Genomic DNA, 17,796 nt, shown 5'->3' with positions numbered 1-17,796 from the left:
GATAATGCCTTTCAAATCAAGTTACAGGGATTTGGTGTGCAGTTGGGTTAAAAGCTCTGTCTGGGTATATTAAATGGGGAAAAAAAAGTTCCAGAAATATTCCCTAACTCTAAACATGTTACTGACAACCTGATGGATATTACGTTAAATCTCTGTATGCTTATCCTTTGAACTAAACCTTAATCAGTGAGATCGGGACTAGTGTCACAGTCTTGAACTACTTGTTGTGTTCCAGGTCGTCCAACAGCATTGAACACTTGCACAGCAAGAGAGACTCTGCCTATTACTCTTTCTCCACTAGCTCCAGCATCCAAGAATACCACGCCTCCACCCCCTCAATCAGCACAGAGCGCTCCAGTTCACTGGACACCGTCCCTCAGAGAGCAGGGGGAAGTGGCGAGACGCACCAGGCTGACATGCGTTACGCCCCGTCAGTTTACGACACCCAGCAGGGCATCTTTCAGGAGCGCGAGCTGAGCTCCAACTCTGCCGTGTTCTTACGTAACAGCGACTCCAGAAGCGGGGGCGGAGCCAGGTCAGGGATAGGTCGAGATCTGGAAGGTAAAGTTTCTGTTACTGGAATGTTTTTCATGTTTTCAGGTATGGTAACTTTGATTCAGTAACGTCATTGTTTGTCCATGGTACTCTTGGTTTCAGGTTCAGTTAGCGGGGTCTGTTACCGTGGCAGCAGCAGCAGCAGCGGTGGTGCACCGGCATCAAACAGACACAGTGTAGGACCAATATGGGCCCCGGCAGCCAACCGCAGCTCCTATGAGAACCTGAAGGGGGCGCCTGCTCCACCAAGGCGCAGTGATAGCTATGCCGTTATCAGGAGCCACGAGAGACCAAACTCCTGGTCCAGTCTGGAGCACGCCAGATCACTACGGTAACCAGGTTCCATGAAGTCAGAGTGAACATTGATTCTCATTCAGTGCTTCACAAATTTATTGGAGCGACACCCAATGTATGGTTTATGACACAGCAACCCTAAATTAACCGTATTGGTCATTTTAATGGTTAATCCAGCAGCATGAGAAGGCTCTTTAATGAAAGTGTTGTTTTTAATGTTAAAATACAGTTATTGTTCTTAATAATGCATGTTCAAATGTATTGCTTTAGCAAATAAAAAAAATCACATTTTTTGATTAAAATGTCAAATTACAGTTACTTACTTGCATTCCTGAACAGAAAAAATAGTTTTAGTGGCTTAGTGGTGTGCTTGATTAATTTCTGACTTCTCAGAGAAATCCAGTGTCATCATCTTTTATTTCAGTATAATAATTTACTATATTACACAATATTTCTATTTAATACAATATTGTATCAAGCCATGTGGCTTACTGGATAAAATAAGTCCATTTCACTTTCACTTTTTTTTTCCTTTGAACTTGGGGCACCAAGTTATTGAGAAGTGTTTTTCTTTGAAGCTTTGCCAAGTAAGAATTTTATTATTTTGATTTTACAATGCTTTACAATAACTTTCAGTTTGCAGTGGGAAAAGATGAACTAAACATGTGTCACAATATGATATGTTATGTTATGACACAACATTATAAAATCCAACTTGCCACACTACAGTACTGTGTTCATACATTGTGATTACAATGTGATATCATATGCTACGTAATGGTAATATGGTGTGCTTTGTTATGATACAATAATGTGTAATGCAATGTGATATAATTTATCTAAATCTAAAATAATCTAAAATAACTGACATGGAGTGATACAATGCAATATGATACCATGCTTTATGATATTCAGTGCAATATAGTAAAATATGCAACTCTACAATTCAACATGCTGTACCCAAGAACCATCTGCTTTTTATATAGCACATCCTGGTACAACACAATAGATTGGTGCTGCACTATAAGCTGCAGTATGAGTCAATATAATGCAGAGTGTTATTATGTAATACTGTATAATACAGACAGTGTGCAGAATGGCGCCATGTGTTTGTAAAGCAGCCATATCCGATGCAGTAGTGTACTTTAGTTGTGAAATATTTTCTACTTGTGTAAATTGGTAAGTCCCTTAAACTATTTTATCTAATCAAAAGTTTTTCAATCTCTCTTAGTTCTCTGCAGAAAGGCTCCTGGCATCACTCCAGTGGTAACGTTGCCTTAGGTAATGACTGCATTTACGTGCTCTGTGAATTAAACATGTAGAAACAGGTTCAAACGAAGACGACGATATATGACATGACTTTTTAGTAGCTTTATACTGTATAGATGAGAAAACTGACTAACTCTGACTGTTGATTCAGCTAAAGGCTCGTATGGTGCTGAGGGTCAGCTCCACACGGTGATGGAAAAGAGTCCAGAGAGCAGCCCCACCACAAGGCCCCGTCAGGGTGGAGGCTTTCCTCAACCCCCGTCCCCTACCGGGCCTTCCTCTGGATCTGCAGGCCCCACGCCACAGGCCAGCCGGTTTATCCTTCCTACCAGCATTTACCCTGTTCCCCAGCCTGAGCCACACTATGCACAGATGCCCAACTCCCCCAGCCCAGGCCCCTGTGGAGTCTACCCAGCCTTGGCCAAGGAGAGCAACCGGCAAACGCAACATGAAGGAGCAACAGAGGGGCAGAGAGATGGAAGGATGTCAGCCACAGAAAATGGATACCAAACTAACAGTTCATCCTACCCCCACAGCTCTTACCCAACAGACAGGTGATGGTTTGTTTAGACTTCTGTGTTTCTTTTTCTTTCTATTTAGCTAACATCTAAAACATGTTAGCAAAACTGTTCTTGCTTCTCAGAGAAATAACCCCCTCTTTTAATCTTTTTGTTTTTCCCAATACATCCACAACAGTCATGTTTTGCCAAAGTCATAGACATCATGCATTTCTTTCTGGTAGTTTTGAAGCAACATTAGCATTTATTGCATTAAGTCAGAAGTAACCATATTTAGCTCGAGGCAGGGGCCTTAATGTTCAGCTTGGTTATCAAACTGCATCCATCATGATCCAGCTCAGTGGATGCAGTAGTGGAGGTGAACTCTACAGCACCCACGCCCCTAACTTTAAACCTTACTGAAATCCAAACAGGTGGCCCTTCTGTACAGGAATGAAGGGGGAAATTAGCTGATCTTTGTACCAGGCTATGAACATCTAATTTGGACCTTTTTGTGAGTCTTTTGGAGCCAGATTCGGTGCTCAGAAGAACTGCGGTTTTTGGATAGAACCAGCATTAAAATGCTTTTAGTGGTAATTCAGTCTCATGCTTTTGATAGGCATCAACAGGAAGAGTCCAGCTTTGGACCCTACAACCCACGCATCAAAACTATTGGAGGGGGAACAGAGAGCGAGACAGTGGTCCAAAGAGCCCAGAATCATCAGAGCATCCAAGAGCAGAAACAGGATTTCCATATTCCCCAAAATTACTCAGCCCCTGAAGTCAGGCGCGCATCATCACAGGAGAGGAGCGACCCCTACGCAGCTGTCCAGTCCTTGGGAGACCAAAGCAGGTACAGTTAGAGTGGGTGGGGTCTTCGAAAGTTCATGATTGTTCAAGAGATCAGAGTCTGATTTCAAATCAATGGCCGCTTCACGTCTGTGATGTCTTTTGATCTCTTTTCAGATCAGTAGACCAGTCCAGCATTCATTCAGAGCCTGTAGCATCTTCCAGGCTCGCCCTTGGACAGGTTCCACCCAACCACTCACCTGGTCAGGCCCAGCCTCAGGCTCCACCCTCTTCTGCCTCACACCATTCTCCCCAGCACCTCAGTGACTCATCCGCTCTGCACTACCAGAACTGGGACCACAGAGAGCAGGACAAAGACAAAGAGCACCCGCTGACCCGCCTGGAGCTCGCCCTTGCCGAGGTCCAGCGGTGCGGCAGCCCTGAAAGCAATGCCCCCCAAGGGCCCGCTCGCAGCCTCTCTGTTTTGGAGAAGGTCAGTCGCTTCGAACGTCAACAACGCAACGGAAAGCAGCGCAGTCACAGCACCTCACACAACAAGGCCCATCTACGGGTAACTGCAAACAAGATTAAAATATTTCTTCTGATGATCTCAGAAGTGAAAAGGCTTCCTTATGCTTAGCTTCTTTCAATACTTTATGCTTCCTTATTCAGAATCAGATCACAGACAAAGGCCGCAGCACTCCTTGTGGAACAGAGGACCTCAGAAACATGCTGGAGAGAAGCACCAAGGGCATCAAAGTCCAAAGGACTCCAAGCTACAGAGGAGGCAGCATTGAGCATATGAAACCCAGGTAGAGTGATTCTGAAAATACAGATGAGTATATAACTAACTACAGGTCTAAAAAGTGTTGGTTAAATTTCTGTGTGATGTTCAGAACTCCAACAGATCCAGTTTCAGCCCTGCAGAGGAGTCGCAGCAGCTTCCATCTAGATGGATCCAAGGAGGAGGACAGCAGCAAGGACTTGCCCTGGAGACAGGAAATCCAAGAGATCATGGCCCCAATGCAGGACACATCCACAAACAGGTCCTTTAACAAGTCATCACAATGGCACATCCAACATCCAACAGCTCAGTGTGATGATCCTGATCCAAGAAATGTCTCTCCAAACAGATCTTACAGGGACTCCTTGAAAGACGCCCAGTCTAAGGTCCTACGATCCACCTCCTTCAGACGGAGGGACCTCACCTCATCGGGCAGTGCCCAGCCTGCTCCAGCTCCTCCTTCTGTCTCCTCCTCTGGCAGCCAGCAGCCTCCACCCGTCCCTCCCAAATACCACTCACTGGAGAAAAAAGGCCCCACGACCATGCCAAAGCCACGGGGCATTGTCATCACGCCACAGTCACAACCTCTGGTCACTTCCGCTCACACACCCAAGGAGAGGCACTTGGTTACTCCCGATGTTCGAGGCTCTAGCCCACCACCCCTCCCCAGCGTCCCACCCGTTGGACAGCCTCCTTCACGGCGGATTTGTGGCCGCAAGCGTTTGACGGCAGACCAGAAGAAGCGCTCATACTCAGAACCAGAGAACATGAATGAGGTTGGGATTTCCGACCCAGAGACCATGTCCTTATTCCGGCGTGGAGGAGGTAAGATTTCCAATTTTTAAAAGCAAACTCCTTTTGCCTTTGTGTGGTAAACAAATTATTCAAATGATTCCAGTTTAGTTACTTTGCTGGAAATGCTGAAATCCATTTTTTTCTTTCTCTTCCAGAAACCAGTGTGGCAGACCGTCGGAAGGTGTTTGAACCTGCTGCAGGTTCTGTTGGGAGTGGAGCTTCTCAGAATGCCATATCAAGGCCCGACCTGCGACAAGTGCAGCAAGAAGCTCTCGCTAAGTACATAGAGAGGAAGAGAGGCGTGAGGAAAGATGAGGGAGGACAGAGGAGCATCTCGAGGCCTCGCAGTGCTTATTTTCAGCCTGAAAATGTTAACCATGCAGGTGGGTGCAGGTGCCTGGTAAAGTATCCAGGCAGAAAGGTGGAGCAGTGAGGTTTGATACATGGATAAATGAAAGGTTTAAGTGAGAGGTATAAGGCAAATCACTTTTCTTCCTTTCCTTTGTCTTCAGCCTCCTCCTGTTACTCAGACTCCCTCAGCCTCTCCTCCGCTTCCAGCCTGCTCTCCCTCCAAGACCCATGTCCAGCTTCTCCTCAGGGGGAGAAGCACCCCGACTCAACTCTTCTTCCTGACCTGCGGAGCCACCAGTCTAACTTCTTCTACCCAGGCAGGGTCACCACACCAAGGCCACCAGCTCACCCACCATCAAGGTATGCAAGAACAGGCCCCAGCTGAATCTAATTCTCTTAGTAGCATTGTTTAGGACGCTTTGGTGACTTTGGTGGCTCCCGGTTTTATAAAACGTTAAATCTTCTCCTGCTTTCTTCTCTTAGCACTCCTTCTGGCTCCACTCTTGATCAGATCTACCAGGATCTTGTTCCTGAAGCAGAGCTCAGGAGACACAGCCAGTCATCCATCAGAGAGCCGAGCCTGGGCCGTGAACAGCAAGTTGCAGAGCCTCAAGTCAACCGGGGACTGTCTAAGCAGCTCAATGTTGCTCTGCAGAAGGCTGGGTCAGTTCACAAAACAGGGAAGTCAGCCTCAGCTGAGAATCTCCTGGAGCGATCCGAGGACACGCGAGCCCCCCCTCAGCACTTTCGCTCTCGTTCATCCCCCATCATGGAGAGACTAAATGAGGTAACGCTCTGCTCCGCTGCGGTGCTCACAGCGGTTATTGTCGTGAATGTAGAGGCAAGAAATCATTCTTTCAGGCAGACAAAGAAAAAGCAGCCAATCTCGTGCCAGCACACCAGCTTCTAGTTCAGATAGCCTTCTACTCATCCATTTGCCAAATCTCACATAGGAAGCTGCAGCGCATCTACAAGCCACCTCCACCCTACCTCCTCCTCTTCATGAGCTATCTGTCGTATCTGCTTCCTGCTCGGTTCTGTATGGGAGGTCTTCCTTTCCTTTCTTTATGCCTTCCCTGTTTATTTATATGGTGGTCCTTAATTAACTATAATGAACATATAATAAATAAAATTACAGTAATAAGTATATCTAAAAAAATTATCATTTTAGAGATTGATTGTCATTTCTGTAATAGGAAGGATCTTGCAGTTATATGCTAATAACATTGGGACTTTAGAAATAACAAATAACACAGCATCTCACCTTTTCCAGCTTTTTCCCATCACTCTGTCGATCATGCCGACCATCAAGCGTCAGGTTAAAAAGATCAGAAGATGCACATCAAGCGCCCTGCATGCAGCCACCAGCTGTGACATCACAATAAAACAAAGTTTTATTTTCAAACTTCAAGATTCAAAAGGCAGCAGCTGCCAACTTAACCCATTGTGAGATAGTGATTTGAAAATGTAGTGGAAGGATAATTAAACTGTAAGTGAAATGTTGAAGGTCCATATGTCAAACATTATATTAATCCAATATGTCAAAATAGAAATAGAAATAATAATATTTCCCAAACAGGAGTGAAACTGTCTGTTAATTTTGGTTACATAACTATTAGGAAACAGAGAAACAAAGCGATTTTTACTTAGAATTGTTTAAGTCAATGTTTGCAGATGATACAAATAATATAGCTATAATCAGCGTCTGTCCTAGAGAGGTTTTTGTGTTCCAGCGACTCAGAGAGCACGCTATAATCCAAATATAAAAAAGGGTTTGGGAAAACAAGCAGCTCAGCCTTTGCCAACAGAGACTTCAGCGTCATGTGACCCAGCCCGGTGCTGCAGAAGCCAATGAAACAGGAATGCATTACTTTGTAATGTAAACTGAGTATTTCTGCAGCTTACTTTTAGATTGTCACAGTGAAAGATAAGATAATTCACGCCGCGATAATAAAACACTGCAGTGTTTTGGTGTCTGATAAACCTTCATGAGTCTGTCACTTCGTTCCCTTCCTCCACTTTGGCCTAAAGAGGCATTCATGGACCTGTTTGTATTTCCACTTATTTGATCACATTTGCACCAGAGTCACACAGGAAATAGCCCAAATCCTCAGGGTTTCCTGTGAGGTGCCAGTGAGCCGGGATGGTGACTGGGCGCTGTCTGATGCAGATGATAAGAAACACAAACACACACACAAACACACACACAAACACACACACACGTGCTTACATGCATCTTAAAGGAATGCTGTAACGGATAAATTCATCCTTTATCTCCTTCAGTAATCAGACCTGCCCGTGTCACATAAACATCATTACAGCTCAGTCCAAGTTTAGGGTTTGAGTTAAATTTACCTCTTTTTTTTTTCCAGAAATCTTTTAATGACAGCCAAAGGCTGGATTTGAAATGTAACATCTTCTAATTACTGAAGCTAGAGGCTAAAATGCAACCTAACCCTAAATCCTGCCTTTAAGTGGTGGATGTTAAGGGGTTAAATTTAAGAACTTTATGTTCCCGGATCGTTGCCGAAACATGCCAAAGGAGAGTTTACAGGTCAAAGTCGGCTTGCTGGAGAGACATCAGTGCATGTGGTCTTAATGTGTGATAAGGTCTGTGGTCAGACTTGTGATCGCTGATGGCGCTGTCTGGGTTTTTCAAACAGCTCAGAGACACAGGAACAGGAGTATTTAGTGTTTCTTGCTAGTCTTGATTTATAAAGCCCAAGAGCTCAAAGAAAGGCGTTAAACATGAGAGAAACCCATTGATTCAGATAAGGATAATTCTACTGTACACACACTGTGATTTATAAGAACAGAATGATTTCATTAAAGTAAATAAAGTGATTACACATTACACCTGGTTACTGCGACTGCAGTAATCAGTTTTGTAACTAAACCATGGCAGACTCGATGACATTTCCATGCTTTTCAGAATTCTTTATTACTACACACACGTTTGCTGTTCACAGCAGCTTCCAGCCACCAGCCGAACACACATCACCAACAACAACACCTGACAGGACTCTTTCTGCCAGTGATGCGTGATTGCAGATGCCGCTCGGGTGCCTCCGCCTCTCCCGCAGTGGCACCGCAGACCATGCCACAAGTTTATTATTATTATCATTATTATTATTATTATTCAGCAACCAGATCAAGGCAGAACCCTTTAATTTATCATCTCCATCTGCATCTAAACCTGGATAATCATAGAAAGAAATTGCAGAAAGCATCTTCTGGAATTTTAATGTCTTAAGTTCCACCAGGTCACCAGGGGCCTGCTTTAAGGTTAGGTTTTACCCACATAGAAACTAGAAAATTTCTTTTTTGCTTTTTTGCTTTTGCATTCTCTGTTTTCAAATATTTCCATTTGGGTGACCCTAAAAGTGGAAAAATCTATAATATATAAAAGGTTATTTTGACTTTAAGGTGCCAGTGACTCCTTGGATATCAAGAAGTAAAACTGACTTCTTGTACTTGACCTTAATGTGCCAAGGGTTTTTAGAGGTTATAAGCTTTGATTTGGCTAAACATACATACATTAATATGTATGAAACTACAAGAAATTGATTATTCCACTTTCTCTCTTTGTGTTTCAGGACTTCCTTCCAGATGATGTCCGGATGTTTGGCGTCTTCATCTCGGAACATGAACGCTGTGCTCTGGCTGCCGACAGGTACGTCGCGTTTCTATGACCACCATGTCTGGGTTTCACGTGGTGGGTTCTTCTGGTCCTTCATTACTATTTTCCTGTCATATGACCATCAAGGATCCATAACTTTATTTACAAGTACAGCACCATGCAAGTGATTTCTTGGTCCTCATACAGCCCAGTGTGAGCTCAAGTGGGTCAGACAACCAGTAAAACAAAAGCATAATAACCTAACTTTGCTTGTAAATGAGTAAAAAGAATTCTGCTAAGACAAGAATTCTGCTATTTGAAGTGTCTGAAAGTTTAATCAGTCTTCATCGATGCATAATCAACAAAAGTTAAGATCCTGAACGTCTCTCTGCAGAGCCTTTTCTCTGGCGATTCGTTCAGTTTAGTAGATAAGGTTTAAAATGTGACTAAGGACTGAGGGATCGTGGGAATTCAGGTTCATTGCTGAATGCGGTATTTTAGCTCTCTTCCATAAAAGGCTGTTGACTCTCAGACTGTGCTTGCTTTAGGCTCTTTGCTATTTTAAAATCATCTTGTGCCCAGCTGTTGGCATCACGGAGAGAAGGACACATTTAGGAGGAGAAAGAAGGAAAGGAGGACTGGATATAAAGGATATAAGGGATTGGGGGTGATGGAGGCACAGGGGCAACAGCTAAAGGAGACACAGAGCTAAAGGAGAAGGTGAAAGGAGATATGGGTGAAAGGAGGAACAGATGACATGCAAGAGTTGAAAAGGATGAATACGGAAGGTGGTGGTGGTAAGAAGGAAAGAAGAGGAGCAACTGAGAACCAGTAAAAGTAAAAAAAAAAAAAAAAAAAAAAAAGAGGAAGGAGGGTGTAAGAAGGTTTTACAGCTTTACTTCTTCTGTTCTTTAGAAATGAAACTCCAGGCAGCTTTCTGAAAAGCTTTTAGAGAAAAAGAAGGGAGTATCTGTTGTATGAAATGAGAACAGGCAAGAGGAGGTATAGTATTTAAAGTTGAGAGGAGGGAAGAAAGGGTATAAAGTTACAAAATGAGGCAGAAGATTGGCCTTCTCGGAGTTCAGGGTGGAGTAAGAAAGAGAAGAAGGACTTAAATAAGGGAGGAATGAGGAGTTTTTAAGAAGCAGGAAAAACTCCCTGGCACTGAGAGGGAAAAATAAACAGAATACCAACTCTTGTCTGCAGGGATTTATTAGTTACAGACATTTAAATATGTTTGCCCTTAAAATGTGAAGGTGAAAAGTCAATCTGAGGAATTCTGAGTGTGTGTTTACACAGATCAGTCTGGTGTCTGGATATAACCAGGAACACGAGGGCAGAAATCCAGATAACTGAGCACAAACATCTGATAAGATCAAAAGTAGTTTAGATCACAGTTAGGACACTGGATGTTAGGAACAACTAAAGGTCAATAGCACTTTATTTAAACCTGAAAACAACACTTTGCATATATTTTATATTACTTTATGGATTGACAGCCAGTAACATCTCCTAAAGCAGCAGCAGTACTAGTTTCCATCCATTTGTCTTGTGCTTATCCGGGGTCACAGTTCCAGCCAGCTAAGCGAGTTATTTCAGGTCAACTCGAGGCGTTTTCAGGCCAGTGTGATCTATAGTCTCTCCAGCATGTTCTCAGTCTAAGCCAGGACTCTCCTACCAGTTAAAAGTGCCTGGAAAACCTCCAATTGAAGACGCCCAAGAGGCATCCTGATCACATACCCACATACATGCTTTAAGAAAACATGAAACACACACAAGTCAACACTCTGACCAGCTGCCAGAAACAATGTTGCAGCTATAAACCACTGCAGACCGAGAAGAATTTTCTCTAATGGTCTTCAGTCGACCTGGAACTTTAATTAAAGTCGATTACTTTATGTCTGCAAGAAGTTTTGTCAAATTAAAAAACCCACTAATGCAAATTCCGTGATTCCAACATCAGTGAGTTTGGCATCCAGTTTTCATAATAATCTATGGTTTACTCTCTGGGGAACAGGAATGACATAAAATGATAAAATAATAATTAAATCATGAGACACCCATCCGTGCAATGCTTTTCTACCACTTACCTGTGTCTGGGTCGCAGAGGCAGAAGTCAGAGTTACTTACGTAGACTTCCCTCTCCTGACCCACCTCCTCCAGTTCAACACCAAGGCATTCCCCACCCAGGCAAGAAACATAGTCTCTCACGTTTGCCTCGCTCTTCTTTAGGGTCCTCCATCCCATGTAGGAGGAGTCAAGAAAGCATTGTAGTGAGATGCTGAACCACATCACCAATTCCTTTTGGTGTGAAGTAGAAGCATCTTTAGTTGGAATCCCTCCCAAATGACTGCGCTTCTCTTCCTATCTAACAGTGGTCCGAAACACCCTTCAGATGAAACTCATTTCTGCCTTCTGTATCCGCGCTCAACGTCCGCAGGTTCCAATATATACACGAAAAGCAAATATATTATCCTGAGGCCACTGAACCGGAAGCTCCGGGCTATACCTAGAAATTCTTTCTATAATGAACAGAATCGATGACGGTCAGTTGACCTGCTAGAGCTGAACGCTAACCAGGAGCCACTTATTGTCAGATAATAAGATATCCCATTGCTGTCCAAATTTTAAACCAACAAAATGTGCTTAGTTGTAGATATATTTTCAGTACCACTGTTTTCCTCACTTTCTTTATTCTTTTCTTCATGTCTTCCTTTAAGACCTACAAACGTCCATGTACCAGAAGGCTTCATCTCTCCATCCCAGAACAGCATGAACACCTCCCAGCCCATAGGACCCTCTAAAGGTGAGTGAAATTAAAAAAAAAAAAAACAACATTAAAAAGTGTGAAATTTGCAGCCTTTTTAATTATTATTCAATTATGACACACTCCAGGATTCACTGAATTTAACTCACTAGCCTCCTTGTTTTTAAATCCCAGGCTTCTCCCAAACACCGGTCATTCGTAAAGAACGGCAGAGGAACAGCGAGCGCCAGCGTGCCCAAAGCACCTCCACCTTGGCAGCCTCTGTTGGCCTGCCCTACCCGTTGTCACCACCCAGGACTCAGGAAAGAGGCAGCGATGAGTGGCAATCAAGCAAGAGGTTGAGCCAGGCCAATCTGGCCGGCATCACTTTCCCTGGCATCCAGCAAGTGAGCGTAGGCAGTGGTGAAGAAAGTAACATTTCTGGTGTTGAACGTGAAAAACAGAGTAGACACAGTTTGAGTGATGCCACCCTGTTACAGGACACCGCAAAGCACACTTACAGAGGCAGAGCCTCCAGTTTAGAGATAAGAGGCGGACTTTCTGAAGAAAATGTAAAACCAGTTTCCCCAGTGACACCAACCTCACCTAAAAGGAAGGGTAGCAGCACATCCTCTCCTCTGCCGTTCTCCCATCCGACTGTCCACCTGTCCTCACTGCGAATCTCAGAGACCAGCCTCTTTGGCTCCGTCAGCCAACAGCAACCTCCCGAAACTTCCACAGGCACACCACTGGAGGACTATGATGAGGTCTTCCTCCAAAATCCTGCACCACCTCCTTCTCCACCTTTTTCTCCTCCAATCAGGGAGACAAACATCACTGAGGATTTCCCTCCTCCACCTCCTCCTGTGGAGCTAGAGCTGGAGACTAAGGAGGAGACAGTGGGAAGGTTTGTTTTACAATATCTGTGTGTTTTATTTGAAATGTCATTACTGTTGTTTTGATTTTTAAAAATTATTTTCTTCTTCCGTTAATTTTCCCATTTCTCCAACTTTAGTTCCACTTCGGAGTTCTCCACCATTTCCACAAGAAAGTCTTCCCCCCAGTTTTTACCAGTCAGCTCTTCTTCTGTGCCCAGTCAGCTTCCTTCAATGCAACCCTCCACCATCACTCCAACCACCACATCTGCCACCACAGAGGACAACCTAAGCCTTGAGTACCAGCCGCTGCCCAAAAGGGAGAAGACATCTGAAGAGCTGAGAGTGGAGGCTCTGGCTCAGCAGTTGGTGAGTGTCTGAAGTCAATTTGTATCTTGCTGGAGAGTCTCGGGACTTTGTGTGTGGAGGAATCATCAAATATTTGGGGCTTAGCAGACAGAGAACAGGGGAAATCTACTTCAAGAGTTCCCATTTTTTAATAGGGATGAGATTTCAAGTAAATATACAATTGGACATTTACTAGGAACTGTTTGACTTTTCTTCAAAGATACCAACCTAGCCTCCCAAATGACATGGAATAGTTTTAGCAGGCTTGTGATGTGATAGCTTTACCTGATAAAAAGTGTTTTACAAATGCAAAAAGTTGCATAACTTAATAGCATCAGTGACAACCTCAAACCTAACCCTAGGCAAGCAGAATATGACTCTGTTTTTAAATTGTTCTACAATGGCAATCACAAGACAAAGAAAATAATCTTTCTAACCAACACACACACAAGTCCTCTTCACTTTTTTCTAAAGGGTTAGAGCGGGGATGTCCAACTCATTTCACATTATGGCCCACATAGAGTGCACTTTGATCTTAAGTGGGCCAGAGCAGTTTAACTCCCCTTTTTGTCAGTGTAAAGAAATTTAACTAAACTTTTAATCTCTGAGATTTTTTATATAAGAAATACAAGTGCAAAAATTCAACAATACATCTAAATTTGTCTTTGTCAGAAAATGTTTCTCTTCAGTGTAAAAAGGTACAGCCAGTATTTATTCCTGGGTCTGGAGTTCACTGCACTGTTTATGGTCTTCAACTGCAACTCCTTTCCCCTCTTTTCCAGTGCAATGCTATGACTGATTTTGAACTACAAGAAATTGTTTAATTTTGACTACCTTTCTTTTTGTGCTTCGTTTTTATTCTTTTCTTTTTTCCAGGTGTTGCAGGACCCCTCTCTAGCGCCCCTCTTGGACACGTGGGGAGGTAAATCCACTATAGAGCTATTGGAGGAGATCTTTCCAAACAGCAAACTGATTGGGAAATCACAATGGACCCACAGAGGCAGCAGCCAAGAGGATGACAGGTAAGCAAACCCTTTTATTTCTGGCTGCATTTTCTAATTTGTTCTTTTGGGGAGTGAGTTTGTACAGAATCAGGGTTGAGGGCGGTCGCGCCCTAAAGCAAAGCCTGCTTTATCATCTATTTGATTCTAAATTGGACCCAAGTGTACAAAAAGAAAACCAAACTCTATTAAATTAGACTTGAAACTACCTATCAAGGCCATAAACCCATCAGGAAAGTGTTTACTGAGGTCATAGATCAAAGGAGAAGGAGGCTCAATTTCTAAGAGATGTCTATATAATCTGACAGGCAGAGTAGCTGCCCCCTGCTGGTCATCTAAAAGAATGCAGGTTTAAGGCACTTTCCAGACACAACAGCTGCCTCCCTCTTTGATACAAAGGTCACACTTCTCAGCTAACATGACTCAAGACTCGTCCTTGAGGTCATTCAACTGAGTTTTATCATAAACCAACAATGGATTTCTTATTTCTGAATATTGAGAGGGTCCCACATATGTAAGCTTTTGTTGCATTAGCTGGTTTGACAAAACCTAAAAATGTGATTCATAATGGATCTCACAATGTTGCTTGTTCTCTTTATTTATTTTATTTACTCAGGCTTTCTTCTTCAGGATCTGTGCACATCTGCATAATGACAGCACACTCTAAGTGCTTTGAGTTTTTATAATGTCTTTAATAACCATGTCTTTGATTGGTCACATGCTGTCAAATCATCTATTCACGTGAATGGGCTCCTAGCTAGATTAAGAAAGACTGGGGTGGCATATAAAGTTGATAACCAACTTCATGTGACCACTTAGCCCAATATCGGTGTATGTTAAGCCAGTTATGAAAATGGGTATGTAGAACTTGCTTCATAGTACAGCGCGCTGGTGTAACCTTTCTAGTTTGTTTATTGTGTCGGCAGATTCACTCAGAATCATTCCCACTCTGATTCCTCTGATACATCCACTTACACAGAACAAACAAAGGCTTACAATCAAAGATAGTTGGTTCCAAACAGTTGGATAATTACAAGACTGGAGTGCACTAAACAGTCTGGTGATGCTGTTTAAAGTGCTTTATGTAAGGCAAAACTAAAGGCCTCCACAATGACTCTGTTTATTTAGCCTCAAGAGCAAAATTGCACAGAGTGACTTTTATGGGACTGAAGCACGACACGAACATTTTTGGGGGTAATGGACTTCCTGTAAACCAGCATTTATCACCCTTGCTGTGTATGCTGACAGCCTGCTTCCTCTTATCTGCTGCTGTCAAAGCAAAGGAGGAACACTGGGAGCCTCAGCTGTCCCTGCAAGTCACAGCCTGTGATGTCAGTGACATCTCGAGTGTGTTTTGGTTCGCTGGCGAACGCGTTGTTCACAGAAAGAATGAGAAGACAAACAGCTGTCATTGTAGAGGTTGTGCTTTTGAACCTCTTTGATTTTCTCTGCTGCCACACTCCTTGTGAAGTACTCTTAGGGGTCATGAGTGAACCCAGCATCAAATTTATTTCGATTTCTCGAGGTCTTTAACCCTGCTCAAGTGGATGAGGTAACCTGTGGGTTCAAAATCAGCTTCCTTTGCTGACTGAGTGTCAAAGTCAGACAGGTGAGACCAGACAAACTTGATTAACAGCAGCACAGTTTGGACAGCGTTGTCAACCTACATGAGAATTTCTTAAACATCATTACCTGAATGGGATGGTATGTATGGGGGCTAAAAATATATAATTTTAAAAAGGACAGTGAGTTAAGTGCAAGGTTTAAAAGGGATTTCACAACTAAGAAAACCAAGCAGCTGTTTTTTTTACTTTTAGTGGACTTGAAAGGACGCCCAAAAAAACTCAAAATTAGTTGTATAGTGGTGTGCTATGACTTACAAATCGATAGTCACCCACTTACCCCCAACCACTTGGGGCAGGGCTGCCCCTCCCTAGCCTGATTTCATCAGAGGAAAAGGAACTTCTTCATTCCTGCTGTCTGGAATCTGGCATTTCCATATTGGTGCAGTTTTACCAAACTGAGGGACTGCATGTGCCTTTTAATGTTATTTATTAACCAGGATGGTCATACAGGTAGAAAAATGAACCTAATGCATGTGACTTTTTAAACTCTGTGAAACAAAGAGTGTGTTCATCGCTATTTACATTTAGAAAGTTCAGAAATCTGCAATATGAAAATACACTTTGACACAGTGCAAAAAATGTACCTAAAATGTGTCTTAATACTGGATTATTATTACTAATGAGTTCACCCAGAGGATGAACTGCTAGAGCTGATGAAGGTGGGGCTTCTTTTGCCTGTTTTATAAACTCTTGCATCTCTCTGATCCAAAAGAGCTCTTCATATTTTATCTGATTATATTGTTTTAATGGAAAGGCTACAAGTAGGAATAAAACAACTTTTTTACATTTTCCATCTAATCAGCCCTTCAGGCTTATTCCTGCAGCAACACTGACACCTAGTGGTACTGTGTTGCTGGCATAACAGACTGTATCTGGTCAGTAAAATAGCTTTTTCTTTAATGTGAGCCTCCACTTCATCAGCCTGGTTTTTAAATCGACCTTGAAAAAGTGTTTCTGTTCTTTCAAATGCTTTAAAATGGATAAAATGCAGGGCTGTCACATCAAAAATATCTCTTTTTAAATAGTATTGTCTTCTTTGTAGGACCCAGGCTGGCATCTGCGATCCTGCTCAGAGCACGGCGGCAGATCAAAAGAAGGAGACCAAACTGGATGAAGAAGAGAAGGATCTCAACACCAGGAAGGTAAAATAAAAAATAAAAATAATAATTTCTCGTTAAAATGTGAATAATTAACAGTGTTAAGATATAATGTAGGTGCACAAATCAATAAATCTGTAAATGAGTCTTATTTTTAAATATTTGCCTAAAATCCCAGCAGCAGAAGGTAAAACTGCCAACTGTTTTCACATTTCTCCTGCTGTCCACCAGGTGGAGCTGTGTGAAGCTCTTAGGAGCAGCGTGGTGGCTCTGAAGCGGGAGAAAGAGGCGCTGTGTGAGGAGCAGAAGCATCACAAGGCGCTGGGGGATAGCATCGACACAATGGTGCAGGACCACCTCAAAACCAACGAGAAGGACAAGTACAGCGTGTTCATCGGTATGACATCAGAGTGACGCTGTGACAAAAAGCAGAAATATGTCATTTTCATTACACATCCACAACAGATAGGCTTTAAGGGACCCCAAGTTTCAGACGTAAGTATTTCTATCTTTAGTGGAAAGAGGCTTAATGACCTTGGAGAATAAATAAACAAATATAAAAAAAATATAATAGGACCTAAAATCGAGCCTTGTGGAACACCGCAGGTAATATGAGCTGCAGACAAGGAAGTAGGTTCTTTCTAAAAGGTAAGAATAATGTCTTTGACCTGTTTTTTGTTTGCAGGTGATCTGGAGAGGATCGTGAACTTGCTGCTGTCTCTGTGCAGCCGGCTGTCGAGGATTGACAGATCTCTGCTCGCTCTGCAGAGAGACGGGCTGTCGCCAGAAGAAGCGGCTGAAGAGAGGGTGAGACATGCAGAGTCCACCTGCCTGCATCACACCTGCAGTTCTGTGATTCAGGCAGTAAAACAAATGGGACAGTAACTAAATTAAATTCGTTTTAGGTTTAGTTTTGCGCTTCATACGGTGACAGTTTTGCTCCATACACCTCTATAGGACCAAAACTGACAGGGAAAGGGACTTTAACTTTTGCACCACACTATCTGCCTCCCTGCTGTTTTCCTTATTATTTGTTTCCCTTTACCTGCATGCTTTCAAATTCAATAGAGTCAAAGGAAGACGGTCCAAATTATATAAAAAAAAAGTTTCTTCATTTTTTTGGAAGGTCTGTGAATAATTGTGTTTAATAA

The 17,796-nt window shown here is 42.9% G+C and overlaps 1 protein-coding gene and 1 long non-coding RNA gene across 6 annotated transcripts in view; one reads left to right on the top strand and one right to left on the bottom strand.

Annotated features, from left to right (window-relative positions):
* shroom3 (shroom family member 3) overlaps positions 1–17,796 on the top strand; it is a 73,593-nt gene that overhangs the window by 50,644 nt on the left and 5,153 nt on the right. For all 5 annotated transcript variants that reach the window (XM_040053366.1, XM_040053367.1, XM_040053371.1 and 2 more), the window contains 20 exons: positions 236–561; positions 658–886; positions 2,081–2,130; positions 2,270–2,672; positions 3,235–3,468; positions 3,582–3,975; positions 4,077–4,216; positions 4,301–4,450; positions 4,538–5,013; positions 5,139–5,366; positions 5,496–5,694; positions 5,818–6,121; positions 8,931–9,007; positions 11,674–11,759; positions 11,895–12,606; positions 12,715–12,943; positions 13,799–13,944; positions 16,591–16,690; positions 16,877–17,042; positions 17,331–17,452. In XM_040053366.1, the coding sequence (XP_039909300.1) occupies positions 236–561; positions 658–886; positions 2,081–2,130; positions 2,270–2,672; positions 3,235–3,468; positions 3,582–3,975; positions 4,077–4,216; positions 4,301–4,450; positions 4,538–5,013; positions 5,139–5,366; positions 5,496–5,694; positions 5,818–6,121; positions 8,931–9,007; positions 11,674–11,759; positions 11,895–12,606; positions 12,715–12,943; positions 13,799–13,944; positions 16,591–16,690; positions 16,877–17,042; positions 17,331–17,452 (4,771 nt within the window). The remainder of the gene's footprint in view (positions 1–235; positions 562–657; positions 887–2,080; positions 2,131–2,269; positions 2,673–3,234; positions 3,469–3,581; positions 3,976–4,076; positions 4,217–4,300; positions 4,451–4,537; positions 5,014–5,138; positions 5,367–5,495; positions 5,695–5,817; positions 6,122–8,930; positions 9,008–11,673; positions 11,760–11,894; positions 12,607–12,714; positions 12,944–13,798; positions 13,945–16,590; positions 16,691–16,876; positions 17,043–17,330; positions 17,453–17,796) is intronic.
* Positions 15,959–17,423, bottom strand: LOC120747497. The gene is made up of 2 exons (XR_005699136.1): positions 17,314–17,423; positions 15,959–17,061 (listed from the first exon to the last, which is right to left on the bottom strand). It is a non-coding gene; the product is annotated as an uncharacterized LOC120747497 (long non-coding RNA).

Source organism: Simochromis diagramma, unplaced genomic scaffold, assembly GCF_900408965.1.
Source record: "Simochromis diagramma unplaced genomic scaffold, fSimDia1.1 OVJJ01000596.1, whole genome shotgun sequence".
Classification (NCBI taxonomy): domain Eukaryota; kingdom Metazoa; phylum Chordata; class Actinopteri; order Cichliformes; family Cichlidae; genus Simochromis; species Simochromis diagramma.
This window is presented reverse-complemented; position numbering and strand designations above follow the sequence as displayed.